The 15268-nt window shown below is 43.1% G+C and overlaps 3 protein-coding genes across 8 annotated transcripts; all 3 read left to right on the plus strand.

Annotated features, from left to right (window-relative positions):
- The first annotated feature begins 284 nt into the window (after positions 1-284).
- LOC128303811 (uncharacterized) lies at positions 285-1211 on the plus strand. Its single transcript, XM_053040882.1, has 3 exons — positions 285-635; positions 727-828; positions 946-1211. Exons 1-3 carry the CDS (start codon positions 387-389, stop codon positions 1084-1086), a joined length of 492 nt encoding a protein of 163 aa, XP_052896842.1. The 5' UTR covers positions 285-386; the 3' UTR covers positions 1087-1211.
- Positions 1212-1472: 261 nt separating this feature from the next.
- On the plus strand, positions 1473-9764 carry LOC128300967 (mitochondrial uncoupling protein 4). 4 transcript variants are annotated; one of them, XM_053037235.1, is made up of 6 exons: positions 1473-2086; positions 2262-2902; positions 6827-7080; positions 7590-7699; positions 7779-8264; positions 8342-9764. In XM_053037235.1, exons 3-6 carry the CDS (start codon positions 6877-6879, stop codon positions 8514-8516), a joined length of 975 nt encoding a protein of 324 aa, XP_052893195.1. In that variant the 5' UTR covers positions 1473-2086; positions 2262-2902; positions 6827-6876; the 3' UTR covers positions 8517-9764. The 4 variants fall into 4 exon arrangements, with proteins under 4 accessions (XP_052893195.1, XP_052893197.1, XP_052893194.1 ...); XM_053037237.1 differs by having other exon boundaries at positions 1473-2006; XM_053037234.1 differs by having other exon boundaries at positions 1473-2902.
- A 1070-nt stretch (positions 9765-10834) lies between these two features.
- Positions 10835-14873, plus strand: LOC128301118 (C3 and PZP-like alpha-2-macroglobulin domain-containing protein 8). Of its 3 annotated transcripts, none has more exons than XM_053037446.1 (4): positions 10896-10968; positions 13095-13325; positions 13589-13863; positions 13935-14873. In XM_053037446.1, the coding sequence occupies exons 1-4, from the start codon at positions 10956-10958 to the stop codon at positions 14547-14549; spliced, it is 1134 nt and encodes a 377-aa protein (XP_052893406.1). In that variant the 5' UTR covers positions 10896-10955; the 3' UTR covers positions 14550-14873. The 3 variants fall into 3 exon arrangements, with proteins under 3 accessions (XP_052893407.1, XP_052893406.1, XP_052893405.1); XM_053037445.1 differs by lacking the exon at positions 10896-10968 and adding an exon at positions 11158-11275; XM_053037447.1 differs by lacking the exon at positions 13095-13325 and having other exon boundaries at positions 10835-10968.
- Positions 14874-15268: the final 395 nt, after the last annotated feature.

Consider the following 15268-nt stretch of genomic DNA (forward strand, 5'->3'; position numbering starts at 1 on the left):
TCGAACACAAGGTATGTTTATCGCTGAACATGAAAGGTGCGCTAAAACTTTATAAATTATTTTTCCTTTTATCTGCTAACGGGATGAGATATCTTACCTCCATTTTCACCAATTTTGCTTTCAAGGCCACCCTTATTTAGCAAATATTTTATTTCAATAAGAAATTAACGTGAAAATAATTATTTTCCGTTTCGAACATCGAAGTACTTTTCATTCTTCGGACATTTCATCTGTCAACATGAAATGGTGATGTTTTTGTTTTATTTTTCCTCTAGAAAATTTGACAGCTTTCGTCACGGAACGATATTCGTGCGAAGAGGTCTTCGCTGATAGCGGTTTATTTTGTTTCCGCACCGTCTCGTTCGGTAATTTTCATCGTCCCAGCAATGGCTTCATCCGATACCGGAGGCGTTAAGCCGATGTCCATCACGGGCCGTATGGTCCGTGAGCGGGAGCGGTTGCTGGGCATGAGCAAAGAGGAACGTGCCTGGAGAGCGCAATGGCTGAAGGATCAGCATCTGTCCCCGAACGAACCGAAGTACGTGCCGGAATACTGGAAGGAACGATACAATCCGATTCGCCGTGTATACCGTGCCCCGCTGAACATGGTCCAGAACGTTCTCACGCCTGTTATTGTACGTTTTGCCCGCAGCACGGAATCCAGTGCGCTGGTTGCGCTTGAGAGTTATGTAATGATTGTGCACAAACACTTTTCTTACTCGACAGGGTCTTGAATGGGCTCACGCTGTTCGTTTCTGGACGGGAAAAATTGCACTGAGTGCTTTCGTTGTTCTCTCGACTGCCTACTATTTCAAGTACAACCAAAATGTGAGTATAAATATGGATCCCCGAACTGGGCGGCGGTATGACGCTTTGTTTACAGTGTGTCGTCTATCGTCATGCATCACTTCTGAAACAAACTAATTATTCTTTTTTTCGTTGTAGGATTGGACCCGCAAGGGAGGCTGGCGAGTGATTCACTCACGTGAAGCAGTGGTACCCGGGGATCCAGGCTATCCTAACTTCCCGAAGCGCGATACTCCGGCAGACTACGCCGCCAGAGGCTTCAAGCAGTCGCCCATCTAAATGTTCCCGGATCGCATCAAATCAGTGGTCGATATGTTTGTAGATAATAAATAACGAAACGGCACGATGCTAAAGCATTCTCTTGGTTGGAGTTATACTGATCTAAACAACTAGGCGTTAATGTGTTTCATTTGAGCCGGAGTTTGTACCAAACATGTAGATATACGATCTGGAAGTTATTGTTAACATGAAATCCATTACAGATAGCTTGCATTCGATATAGTTTTGAACACAAAATTGAATTAAGAATATTTTGAAAAGGCAAAAATAGTTTTAATTTTAGTTCGAATCCATATGTAGTAACCTGTTTCGTATCCAAGATCTATACATCTGTAAAACTGACAGCCGGATCAAATCTGTTATGACAACCGTTTTTGTTCGACAATGTGTTTGTTTGGAAACAAATTAATTTAATGTCGTTTTTCAAAGCAGTTCACAAATTAATTTGAACCACTTGCAAAACCAGAACCATTCTGCTATTGCCTGCTGCAATTACGCAACTTATTCTGGGTTGTTTTGGTGTAGGGAAACAGCTGTGTGTGAAACAACATGGGAAACATTCAACCGTGCTCGTACAACCTCCATTATGACCATTTGTGTTGTGTCCGCGAAGGCGGAAACATGTCGCAGTTTTCCTTCGAACCGAACTGATTCAGTTCCTAGTTCATCGTTCCTTACCCAACGTTTATACGAAGTTTCCAAACATTTACTTGTGCTCTTTTGGTGTTGTCTCTTTACATTTTCGTGTATGACCGCTTGGCGGTGCGGTTTATCGACAGTGTAAAGTTTAATGAGTTCAGTGCTACATTCGGTGTGCCTTCGCGGACCGAATTGGTGTCACGCACAAATACAAATCACGATGACCACTAGCGGACTGTACGTGTTTATCATTAACCTGAGAAAAAGCTTTCTGATAGAAGGTTGCTAAAGGGTCGAAATAAACCCATTTTGTCCATGCGTGTTAACGTTCCGTCTGTAGAAAGGTTTCCGTTTTGTCGGTGTGCGTATGTATGTGTGTTTACATAAGTTTTGTCCTGTTTGTCCTCATTCCTTCAATAAGACCAAAGGCTGTAATGTCTTCATATTGCTTCGAATAGTTATTTGGAAGTTCACATTCTCGTTCACATTGCAACAATGTATTGTAATCGTTTGAATACATCATCATCCACCAACAGCAGCAGCGTGGCAGAGCTGAGAGGTTGCTGACCTAATACGAGACCCACCAGTCTGCATGATTAACTGGTCCATTGCAATAGAGAGAATTATGTAATGCAGTGTTAATGCAACGCGGATACGCACTTTCTACTAAGTACTACGATTCCACCACTACTACTACCGCCGTTATACACACACACAAACAGCCGTTCTCCATGGCAACCTGACAGCCGGCACCTTTCTATTGTTTGGTTGTATTCCGGACTCGGCTGTTTGGCGCAGCACGAAAACATAAACAACAAGTATCATCGGATTTCGATCCTGGCACCGTGTTTTCCTAACTGATACCGCAAAATACAAAGCGGAGCGGAAACTATTGCATGGCTTGCTCTGTCAAGGGTGAAGAAGAACCGGGCGAAATAGGGGATGAAAGGATAGCATCGTTAATCGCAGCTGCAGATGATTATTGGCAAAATAATTGACCATAGAAAAGCGGACGAAGAGAACACGCGCAAACGGTAAATGTGTAACAACTGGATTGGAATCTGTATCGATTCCTGGTATTGTCGTTCACGAACGAATGCACCTGTGGGGAGAATTCCCGTGTCGCTTTTCAATCCATTTTAACGTCTGCACCGAACCAGTTTCGACTACACCAGTGGTAAGCATTTTAAAACTATTTCATGTATCTCATGTACAACCTAGATCGAGTTTTAGGAAAATCGGGTGAAAATGCACCCGAAAAAATCAACCCACACAAGATATCGGATTACTAGTGCGAAATGGAGCTTCAAACCCCACAAAATCCTTCTATTGAATAGTTGGCGTCTGAATCAAGTCCGACACAGAACATGTGCAACACCAATGCAATCGGCAAGCACAGACCATTGGGCGCATCTGGTACGTTATTTTTTTTTTGACTCACCGGTACTTTTGGCATCGGACAGCCTATTTATAAACGACTACCCCGAACAGTGGCCTCCGAAAAGAAACTATTGGTTGTTGTTCTTTAGCGAACGACTCGTTCGTCGCCGGCAGTCATCAGGCGCCCTTACGCGACAGTTTCTTCTGCATACGAGCAGATGCTTATGTGGGATTTTGCGGGATGCAATATCCCGAACGAGAGTTGCCAGTACCGTGCGAAGTTAGATTCAGGGCAGTAGGTGTGTAGTATGCCCGAAGTTGCTATTCTATTCATCCCCCTCGATAAACCCTAATTGAGTGTTGCCGAGCTACCAGAAGTAGTCGATCGTAGTTCGCCACTCGGCAAGGAACGCTTCACGATGAAAGTGGACCACAAACGGATATAAAGTGATTTCAGATAATTTAATTGCTGTAACCAGCAAGAGGAAGAGCGCAACGGACCATTTGCCGTGTACATACAGAACCCTGCGAGCAACATGGTGGCCGGCAACGTTGTGGAAATAGGCAGTAAGTTACTTCTCGTTGCGGTGGACTATTTGAATTTGTGCGCATCCTTCTCAAACTGGCTGTACATCCTTCTGTTTTTAACGATAACGAATTTGTTTTCAATATCGCAAACCCTGCCCTGTCGTTAAAAAACTATTGGCAAAACCATTGTACTTGCTACAGTGAGTGACTGTATTATTCACTAAAGAAATCGATTGAATTTTGCCCCGCTTTCGCCATCCCGTTAAGCAAAAGGACAGTTGGATTGGACTCTTACGGAACACCATTATGGTAATGTGATTGGAAATCGTTTGTTCACTTGCACGTTGGAGTCATCGCGGAAAAATCCAGTGACTCACTCGCATACTTAGATGTTATAATTCACACAGAACGAGATTCAAAAATTCAAGGATGTTCCGTACGATCGTGTGCAACCTGCCAGGAAGTGGGATTTGAATGTTTGGCAAGTTTACACGCGCACTAACACAGCGGAAAAATGTGTCTATTTTCTTCCTGTGTAACGGACGCGCTATCAGTCGTGTGTTGCTAAGGGTTTGCCGGGCAGATTGCCCTTCAAAATTAGCACGTGCATCCGCTTACCTAACTTTACCAAACCCTTCCTGAGAATCTAAAATTAAAACCAAAACAAATCATCCGGCGACCATCCTGCTCTGTTCGAATTTTCCTCTGCGTGACTGTTTGGATGTTATGTGATTCTTTAATTTACGATCATAGACACGATCTACCTCAAGGCAGAAAACTCATTTTCTCTCAATTTCAATCGCTATGTTTCATCTTGTCGGCTTCCGGCATTGCCGTGTCTGGGTCCCACGAAGTCGACAAGCCACACGCATACACTATTGCGAGTTCAATGCATTGAACATGAAGGACACAATCTTTGTCGTTCAAGCTGTATTATCGAATAGAACAAAAAGGCATATTAAAGCCGTAGCATCACAGCTATGAAACAAACCACTTTATGGAGTAAAGCGCCAAAAAATATAGCAAAGTATGGCTGGCACTAGGAAGTCAAAAAGAAAGCGTCAGTTCCGTCCCACAGGGTAGAAGAAGCGGTGCGGAATTGTTTATTTTTGGCAAAAGGACAAGCATCATAGGGCTTGGCTTATTGCGTTGTACCCGGTTGGTTGGTGTTGGTGATAAAGTATTTCGGCCACCTCCTATGCTATACTGTTGCGGGTGTGTTCAATAGAATGATATCAATTTTTTTATTAAAAACATTGCCCACTCCATCCCATTTTTTCAGCACCGAAACGTGCCCTGACAGTGGGAGGTCAATTCGTAAGAACACACTGATTTATAATGTCAAAGCACCTAAACCATCCGTTCAACAAAGATACGCTATGCTTGGACCATTTATTTGAAAAAAAAACCAACGGCCCGCTAAGCATGTTTGTTATGTGCGGCGTCATTATTTTCGCACACAAAACATTTCGAGCGTCAAAAAGGAACGCCATGTTGGGCTAAGGCGTGTGAGGCTTTTGCGTCATCAAAGTCGCAGAATCGGTTGGCTGGGGTCACCCTGGACGTCGTGGTGGTTTTGAATTTTAAATTCATTCCGAACAGGCCACAACAGTGGGACGGTATGTAATGTCAGTGGCAATACACAGCTACCTACCGACGAGTTGTACATGTTTTAATGATAAGATAATCAATGAAATTAAATCGACATGAAATGAGGCCACTATCAATAGCAAATTCTACACCATGTATTAGGGGGTAATTCGTTTGTTTTGACTGTTCAAATACGTCCTAGATTGAACAAATCAATACACTTTCGTTTATTATACGTTAGCTTATGCGAGGAACAAAAATGTCATACGATTTCCTTATTTGTGTGTAAGATAATATGACAAAGGAGATCGATCGAGTTAATAATACAAACTTACGTCATTAGCTTATTTAACAAGAACCAAATAGATTAAAAAAGAATCGATTGCACCTCTAGTAAGGATCGTAGGCTATGCAGTTATTTATAAACCCTCGATCATTGATAGGTTTACACATTTCCTATCGTATAGTAAAAATCAAGGACCTGATTCATTCAACTGATAATCGCAGCCAGTTACTTTCACGTCTTCGATGAACAATCTGCCACGAACAGGTACAATTTCCAATGCAATATTATTATCTCATAGCAATCTGCGTATTAAGCCATGTGAAGCATCAACGTTTGCCAAACAGTTCTTATCTCGTGTCGCACCTTGCCATCATGCTCCTTATCATGCTATTGCATGGCAAAGACTACCAAATTAGTTTACGTAAAAAGCTGAGTGCCAGTTTATTTCAATACTAAAGCTGTGATGGTCTTTTGTAACTTTGCATCTTACAGGACTTGAAGGGCTGGGTCATTTTCATTACATGTCCAACGCACCGGAGCCTAATTCGCATGACGTACATGACGTAGAGACGTATGTAAGTACCGGAGCTATACTGTGGCCATCAGTGGCAAAGGTTCCTCACACTGTTGAAAGACCGATTGTCAACCACAATTACCATACCTCAATTTCAATTTCCATACCTCAAACACGTCGAAGTTTGTGTGTAGAAAGCCGGTTTTAGTTTTTTTAACCGGTTTTAGTTATCCAATTCAATATGCTATTTACTGATGTTTTAGAACTTCTTCGAGGAACCATTCCGTGATTGAATTGTGGGCAAACCTGAATGAAATTATCAAGATAGCAGCAGGATTTTGCCGACCCCTGGTGTATGGTCATAAAGCTCTGCAAAGGACAGGCCTATGCGGTGAGGAAGAGACGAGTAAAATTGGCAAACAATCATAACAACAAACATTAATCTCCCTATCATACAAACACTACGAAACCAGTTATCATCGGTCCGGCCTCGCTGGTTGGTGGTAGGGCGGTCTAAGAACTTTTGTGTTGGATTTTATACAATCTTCCCAGACGTATGTAGACGCATCTGTGGCATGTGTGTGTTTGTTTGGTGGAACAATTTACTACTTTCAATTTCGGGAGGCACGACGGATCAGTTGTGATAATGTACCGATTGCGTAAAGGTCGCAACACCTGGTGGGGACGTTATTGGACTCTATAAGCTTTTTATATATGTGAATTCCCTTTCCATGTGATGTAATACGATTTCATTCATTAGTTTAAACACTTTTTAGTAACTATTTTCTTGTGTTTCGTTTTAGAATCTTCGGTACCAGCTTCCGGAGAAGCAACAATAGCCGGTGACAACACTATGCAGCAAACGGCAGCTACCGGCCGGACGGAGATGCGTCCGGTCAAGTATCATTACGCCGACTCGTTTTGGTGCACCTATCTGGTGTCGGTGTTTGCAGCCAGCATCGCCGAAACGGTTACCTATCCGCTGGATCTAACCAAAACACGCCTCCAGATACAGGGTGAAGCGGCAGCAGTCGATGCAGAAGGTGCCGTCAAGAAGGTATTAACAGCTCAGAAGGTGTAGATGTCGTATTCAGCTATCTAATCATTCATTAACTACGCAAACCTACGCAATCTATCATTAACGGGTAACAGTTGAGGATGAAGTGACCAGAAAATCAGCAGGAGATATAACTATCTTGATACCAACCGATTAGTTGTTAGTTGCTGTTTGGCTATTTACGAAACGTGGGATATTCTTGTATTGTATAAAGTTTCCCTGATGGGTCGATAAGGTGCTGTCAACATGTAGAGACTTGTTTATTCGGCCAATTAGGGACTTTGCAATTATGGCACAATAGCGATAACACCGGGCTGAATTACGGTATTGGATATGTTTTGAATGCAGGAGAAAACATTCTAAGAAATAGTCAAGCGAAATCTGAATTATTTTACCCAAATTTTGGGAATATAAATTACCTAATTTACTATATCACGTTTCCTTCATTTTGCTGAATATTAGCTACTTTTATATCAATATACAATTTATTTTCAAAATTTCTATTACAGCTCAAATATCGTGGTATGTTCGCCACGGCGACCGGTATCGTACGCGAAGAAGGTGCCCTCAAGTTGTGGCAAGGTATCACGCCCGCTTTGTACCGTCATCTAGTGTACAGGTAAGAACAGAGGTGCCAAGAATGCTTCAGCTTTACGCGCCACATAAATAATACTATTCACTCTGTATCTTCATTTCAGCGGTGTTCGCATCGTTACATACGATGCGCTACGCAAGAAGCTGCGCAACGGGAAGGAACATTTTTCCCTCTGGCAGTCTGCCCTGTCGGGTGTCGGTGCCGGTGCACTCGCCCAATGGCTCGCCTCCCCGGCCGATCTGGTAAAGGTACACATCCAGATGGAAGGTAAACGGCGTCTGCTCGGACAAGAGCCACGTGTGCACAGTGCGGCACACGCTTTTCGCGAAATAGTTAGCCGCGGTGGTATCTTTGGACTGTGGAAAGGAAGCGTACCGAATGTGCAGCGTGCGGCACTTGTTAATCTGGGTGATCTGACTACGTACGATACGGTGAAGCACTTTATTATGCACAAAACAGGTCTGCCCGATTGCCATCTGGTGCACATTATGTCGTCGATCTGTGCAGGTCTAGTCGCGGCCACTATGGGCACACCAGCGGACGTCGTGAAGACGCGCATCATGAACCAACCGACAGATGCAAGTGGCCGGTAAGTTAACGATGTACGATTCAGAACGCAAAAGTCCAGACTCCTTTTACACTCAATTTGAAATCGTTTCATTGTAGAGGACTGCTGTACAAAGGTTCGATCGATTGTCTGCAGCAAACTATCGGAAAAGAAGGATTTTTCGCGCTCTATAAGGGTTTTCTGCCCGTATGGATACGTATGGCCCCATGGTCGCTTACCTTTTGGCTTTCGTTTGAGCAGATACGGGCCAGCCTTGGTGCTAGCGGATACTAGCGAATTACGTTGCATCGTTCACAAAGAAAAGCGAAAGTGCATAAAGCTTAGGTATCTTAATTTTTAAGTCACTGATAAGCCGTTAACAGTTCATTTGGCGCAGCAATATCGAGAATGGTGGCGTTGTGTTATTTCCCTCCCCGTATTCCCTTTTGCTTGTGCCATTTCCGTTTACACCAATGTTGTTTTCAACATGGTCTGTGTATTATGTGTTTTTTTGTTTTGTAAATATTATTTCTAAATCGCACTCCTCATATCGAAGCTCCTTGCTGGCGCTTGAAACCACGATCGAGCAATAGTGAATGTTTGTTCAGCTGTTTTCTTATTTGCAACTGTGATTTAGAGTAGTTTTGGTAGAAAGCAAAGCCTTACGAGAGGCGGCACAAGCAGCTGCCTGTTTTAGATGTAGATGTTCGCTCAGCGGAATTAGACAACTTGGTCCCAATTAGTGTACATTCATTGTGTTAGAATTGAAACTATTAGGTGTTCCGTGCCGCTTGGCCCTCGATTCCTGGTATAGAAGATCGGTTGTCTCATCTCGTGATTGTTAGTGCCGTTCATCATCCCCCTTTGTCATACATCTACCGCTCAGGGAGTACATTTAAACAATATCGTTAACCATTCTCTCTGATATTTGTGTGGGATTTTGTGAATGACCACAAGTAGTATGAACAAGATCATTTTCCCTTTACCAGAACACTTCCCTGGATGTTCCTTAAAACCCCCATTTCTTGTGGTAGGCGTTTTCCTAAATAAGTAGAAAAACCATCATCACGCCCTCAACCAACGACGACAATACCAAATTTTTGTACAATATAAGCAACATTACACAACGTTTTAGAAAACGGGGACGCAGTCGTTACTAGTTACGCATCACAGCAATATCAAGAGTTAGAGTAGAAGACTATCTTGGTGTGCGTTGTTAGATTATTCGAGCAAAATTGCCACCTGCTTTACGATGAGATATAAAAAATACGAAATAGAAGTAAACCTAGCACTATCTAACAACAGCATAATCTAGACATTAGTTTTGTGGGCAGAAACACAACAGCCAATACAACGCAAAACATAACTAGCCGATATTGAATCTTCTCGAAACTATTGTAAATTGTACATAGCGGTAGGTTAGTGAAAATGGTACAGTAATATTATGTTAGCGCCATCACTATTAGCGGGACGGATTTGGGTTTGAAAAAGTTTTGAAACGTTGTGTTACAAACAAATCGTACGATGAATAAAGTAACATATTAGAACGTGAGCATGGCTGAGGATCATCTTTAAATATCACATATTATTGTTCTTTTTTTTTGACAAATTGTTGTAGTACAACTTACGCTACTATTTCACTACTACTTATGTTGTTCGTCAAATTAATTTGACTGACGTTATAATCTATTATAACTACAATTATTCTGGGCCACAAATCCTCTATTCTACGCAAAGAGTTTTAAACTGTCCTCATATAGTGAGACTGATTGGTTTCAATTGCATGCAAGAAACGAGGGGGTTTTTTATGGAACGAATGCGTGCCATCTATCTCACTTGCACTAGCGATCGCTCTCACGAGTTTGATAGTATGTGGTGGTATTAGAAGATCGTTTGTCACGCTCAATGATAACATGCGTAAGCGAACAGCTATACGCACACTGAAGGGGAATTGATGTCACCTCCAAAAAAACACGTTCTCCTGGTATTCGAAATCGAAAATCGGTTCGTTTGTATGGAATTTCGCATCTGCCGACGGAGAGTTTGAGAGTCACGCGTACGCGTATTGCACCAATGCTGCGTTTCATGTAACAGGAGACCATCCAAATCAAGAGGTGATATTTAACTGGATGATCATACACTACAGGGTGGTTGGAAACAAATGTTAACACGATTATTACTAAACAATTGAAAGCAACCGTTCAGAACAACACTGTAACTTAACGGCACAGAGCACTACTCCCAGAGAGCCAAACGGCGCAATTTACCGAGAGCCATGCCGATTGAACTGTAGGAAATAGCGAGAGACCACGTTGACCTGAATCGCTAATTTCGTTGTTCCCTCCCGTAGCACAATGGACAAAAACTATATGCTCAAGAACAAAAAAGTTCTTTATTTTGTGTATGAACAAACAAAAAAAAACACCTGCTTTAACAGTCAAAAAAGGGCCAACCTAAAACAAAATTGGGAAATATAGCACAAATATTTTACAACGCTTATTTTGCATTATTGTTTTACAGGTGAGATTGCGCTTTTTTGGCCACTGTTTGCCACACCACGTGGCCAACGTGCAACCGAGACCGGTTCGATCCCGCAAAACACGACCAAACATCATCACTGTAACGGATATTGCGACTTGTACTGCGGAGCGTTAAATCTATTGTGCACTTCAACCGCGCCGGTCGTCGGTATTCGTGTTGTGTGTTATTACAAGGTTACTTCCCTCTACAAATATGGCCAACATTGGTAAGTAGAAACATAAACGTCCACGTCTTTTAGGGGCTTGTACAACAAATAATCGTTGTTTTGTGTTAACTGAATTGATGTAACAAAAACTGAATCGACTTCAACTAAATAAGTCACGGTGTTAAGTGGTGTGTAAAGGTGTGCTGAAGCAGTTTTCCCCTTGGGAAGCGTTAATATGTGCTTTTCCATTTCAAGATGTTTTCTTCCGCCATCATTCTCCTTTTTGCCATTTGCCGGCATGGTTTGGTGAAAGCAGATGAGGAACAAACACAGAAAGAAGACATTCGAAGTGTTTCTAAAAATAAAGGTGAAAATTTTGCTTTTCGCATCTCGTGTAACTCAATAGTGCATGGATTGGTTGGCCAAATCCGAGCATGCAACGCTAAAGGGACGCGCCTGATCGATCGGGGGAATAGTCATCAGTGTCGCTCAGCTGCACTGATGCATACTATGTTGATGTTGATTCCGCCTGTGGAAGGTCATTTTTTTTTGTTGAACGATGGTTGATGAGGTCAGCAGTTGAATTTAATCAACAACCACACGTTTACACACCGCCCTCGACGCTTATCGTCGATCCCGTCGGTCGAGCTGCACACGGGGCGGAACATTCCGTTGTCCATGATCGCGAATGAATGTTGGCGGGATCTGACCGTACGATCAAATCTCACACTCTCTCTCTCCACTGTGTATATAACTAAACATGATGATGATGGTGATGTCACCGTCTTCCATCGTAAGTTTTAGCCAGTATAGTCATCAACATGACTGCTACTAAAACCTTCGGAATATAAGCGTTGTAGTCCTCACTCATTCGCGCCCCTTAGCCGCTCACGTACATGCTAATAAAATGCGGTTGTTATTCGAGAAGTTATCCAGTTGTGGGGAAGGTTGGAATGTCGCTAGCCAACCGAAGTTACCACCCTGGCTTCAGGAGTCGCAGGTGCTGTTGAATGCTCATCATCACCCGGTTTCGTTCACCTATCATTTTCAGTCAGGCAAATGGTTAAATTATTCCAACTGTGGGTAGCGCAGTTCGGGCGCTTAATGATACAAAATGGTACAAAGCCGGCGAAAGGTGCACACCTGCATACTAACAACTGCAACGGTACAAACAGCGGTACAAGACGACTTTAATTTTACCCTAATCACAATACTCAGTGCTTTCTTTTATGGGCCGCAGCTTTTGGGGAAGGATGCGTAAAAACACCATGTTAAATGTTCCCCAACTTGCAAGTCGATCGATTTTTCGTACAACCGGCTTTTATCTCCCCGCTTGACGACGATGATGCAATGCGACGGATTTGGACTGGGAGTTTGAAGGAGACCTTTTTTGGAAGTTATCGATTTTCTTTTCCGGTTCGCTCTGTTTTCGAGACAAAACGGCGACGAAAGTTCACGCACTATATTTTGCTGACCAAACCGGCATGCGAATAAAACTGTGACCAAACTATAAAATAGGTAAAACGTTGCACGAAGATGTGTAGAAGAATGCAATCGGTTCTACTTCAGCTGGTGGTCAACGAAGCGTATCCGTCCCATTTTTCCCTAGTATGTGGGCCGTCGCTCTTCAAACACAGAATGTGGCACATGTTTTGTCCCGCAACATTGCTCGGAGACTTGGGATGGATGAGTAAATTGTAAATTGTAAAGAAAAAATTCTTTACATTGAAGTATGAAGCCTACGCATATGTGCTTAAAGTTGTTGTTGGTTAGAAAGTTTGAAATATCAAAATAAGTACAGGTGTTACCTTTAGCAGTACTCAACTGCTTAACATAATTAGCAACTTACGGAAGAGAGTGTGTAGGAGGCATGCTAACAAGCGACTCATGGTCAGAAGCACATTAAAGAAACGATCAATTAACACATTCGCGAAAATGCTGGCTTAGGTTAACAGCGAGGGTATGACTGTATGTACCAGAGAATGCCACTAATCATTTTTGTATTACAAGCCTGTAAAGTTATACAATGTGGTCAAATATTACAATCGTCTTTTATCAAAATTTACTAACGACAACACTTTTTTCGGTTACCGGCTTTATCATCTTCACATGGTGTTTCATCTCATTATTTTACCATTTTGTACTTCTGCGACCTGTCCTTACGTGACTAATACTGCACACCTCAGAGCCCGGTACACACCGTAGATTCAAGGAGAAAAAGATATTAACTAACCACCCAGCAGCTACCGATGCCCACGAGGCTGAGCAGAATGTGGTGAAGTGCGAAGAAGAGAAACAATCGGAAGAAAATGTGACCAGCACTACTGCTACTACTGCTAGTGCTAATAGTAGTACTGCAGAGAATACTGCTACCGTGTACAGTACTACACCATCAATCGCACGACATGACCCGATCGGTAAGTAGATCGCGTGCACACTCCATCAGGTCACGTGCAAAGGTGTAGCGGGTGGTGTACATTAAATATAGAATGTATTTGTGGTTAGCGGTCAGGTTCGATTCTTGGTAGAAAGATTGATGTGGGGACGGGCCTCTATAATCGCTTGCAGCCTTGTTCGCATAGTGCCTCACAGTACTCTCAAACACGATGGTTTATCGTTGTCGTTTTTTTGTTCCCATGTATTGTTTCATTCCATCTATCTGAACTGCGAAACTTCCTAGAGCTGGAAACTGAGGACAAGCTAGAGTACCGCTTCGTGCCGGCCGGTAACGGAGTGGTCAACTTCAAGGTACGTGCACCGAACGATGCACACATCGCGCTCACCACCAACCCAAATGAATCCGACCCGATGCTGGAGGTGTTTATCGGCGGCTGGAAGAACACGAAATCGGTCATTCGCAAGAACCGCACCAAACCGGACGTTGCCGAGGTAGAAACGCCCGACATTCTCAATGCCGGAGAGTTCCGTGGTTTCTGGATCCGTTGGCTGGACAATGTAAGGCGAACGAAACGCAGTATAAAGGGAGAATTCATTAATTGCAATCAGTTTCTCCTTCTTGATTTCAGGTGATTACGGTCGGAATGGAAGGATCTGCGGCTGCCTTCTTGTCGTTCGAAAACCCAGAACCGTACCCGATCAATTGTGTCGGCGTTTGTACCGGTTGGGGTGCCAGCGGTTCGTGGCTGATTGAGCCGGTCTCGGAACAGGCAAGTCCATCCGCACCGACGGCGGCTGCGTTGCATGGTGGTGGTGGTGGTGCTGCCTGTTGGGTTGCGGCCGCCAACGGTGAAATCCCTCCGAATGCTGTCGTCGGCGGTTCGGATGGTGAGGATATGTATATTGGGCGTGCCCAGCACGAGGGTGGCATTATTCCGGGTAAGGTGGTAGCATCCCACGGCGTGTGCTACATTGCGTGGGGCGGTGTCGAAAACCCGAAGGCAGAGTATGAAGTGTTGTGCGATTTCCATGGGGAGTTTGTGCCGGTCGCCGGTGGTGACATACCACCGACAGCACTACCAGCGGGTGAGTCCGAGGAAGGTGAACCGCTGTTCATTGGGCGTGTTATGCACGAGGGCACGCTGACGGTGGGCAAGGTACAACCTTCGCATGGCGTTTGCTACATTCCGTACGGTGGCCAGGAACTCGCGTTTGCCGAGTACGAGATCTACGTCAATCCTTAGGACGCTAAATAGGAGGAAGTTAACAATTGCCCTGCAACCCGGTTAAGCCCCCCTTCCCGGGAAGTTGGATTAGGATTACGCCAAGCACACATACTCACAAGCACACACGCATGCACACACACACATATATACAAAAACATAAATCGCATGCAAAAGCGCACAGTCAAAACAGTCAACCGTCGAGCTTACATTTAAAAAGCATGCTTGCAAATGTTAAACTATGTAGCTTTAGATATTTATAATACCACAAAGATGAACAATATGATAAAATTCACTAAGAAGCAACACGCAAAAGTTCGATAAAATAAAGTATCTAAAGTAACAAACAAAGAAACTTATCGCTTCTGTTGATCTATCCCGTAAAAAGAGTTCGCTGATTTCACGTTAAAAATATTCCGAATAGATCAACAATGTTTGAAATCAGCGACAGCAAACGAGAATAAGGCCGAAACTCTTAATTTAAAAATCCTCTTGAATTGGTAGTATTTCTACTAATCTAATCTTTTCGTCGACAAAACAGTCAAACATTTAAACATCAATATCGATTCGGATTGCTCACCACTGAGATCAAGATATATTCTCATTTGTTTACATCGATATGTGAAATGTATTGAACAATTATGACCTACAATATCACATAAAAACATTGTAAAACTAAAAGTACGAATACAAAAGGTATTTTTCTACAATAACAGACATTTTTTGTTAGCTATCCTGTG

This window comes from Anopheles moucheti, chromosome 3 (assembly GCF_943734755.1).
Source record: "Anopheles moucheti chromosome 3, idAnoMoucSN_F20_07, whole genome shotgun sequence".
Taxonomy (NCBI): Eukaryota; Metazoa; Arthropoda; class Insecta; order Diptera; family Culicidae; genus Anopheles; species Anopheles moucheti.

Excerpts from the sequence above, each read along its gene's own strand:
- LOC128303811 (XM_053040882.1), top strand. The coding sequence starts at position 387 with ATGGCTTCATCCGATACCGGAGGCGTTAAGCCGATGTCCATCACGGGC. Across the intron at positions 636-726 it reads ACGTTCTCACGCCTGTTATT|GGTCTTGAATGGGCTCACGC; the intron begins GTACGTTTTGCC and ends CTTACTCGACAG. Across the intron at positions 829-945 it reads ATTTCAAGTACAACCAAAAT|GATTGGACCCGCAAGGGAGG; the intron begins GTGAGTATAAAT and ends TTTTCGTTGTAG.
- LOC128300967 (XM_053037233.1), top strand. The coding sequence starts at position 1,877 with ATGAGTTCAGTGCTACATTCGGTGTGCCTTCGCGGACCGAATTGGTGT. Across the intron at positions 2,007-6,826 it reads AAAAAGCTTTCTGATAGAAG|AATCTTCGGTACCAGCTTCC; the intron begins GTTGCTAAAGGG and ends GTTTCGTTTTAG. Across the intron at positions 7,081-7,589 it reads CAGAAGGTGCCGTCAAGAAG|CTCAAATATCGTGGTATGTT; the intron begins GTATTAACAGCT and ends TTTCTATTACAG.
- LOC128301118 (XM_053037445.1), top strand. The coding sequence starts at position 11,164 with ATGTTTTCTTCCGCCATCATTCTCCTTTTTGCCATTTGCCGGCATGGT. Across the intron at positions 11,276-13,094 it reads AAGTGTTTCTAAAAATAAAG|AGCCCGGTACACACCGTAGA; the intron begins GTGAAAATTTTG and ends TGCACACCTCAG. Across the intron at positions 13,864-13,934 it reads GGATCCGTTGGCTGGACAAT|GTGATTACGGTCGGAATGGA; the intron begins GTAAGGCGAACG and ends TCTTGATTTCAG.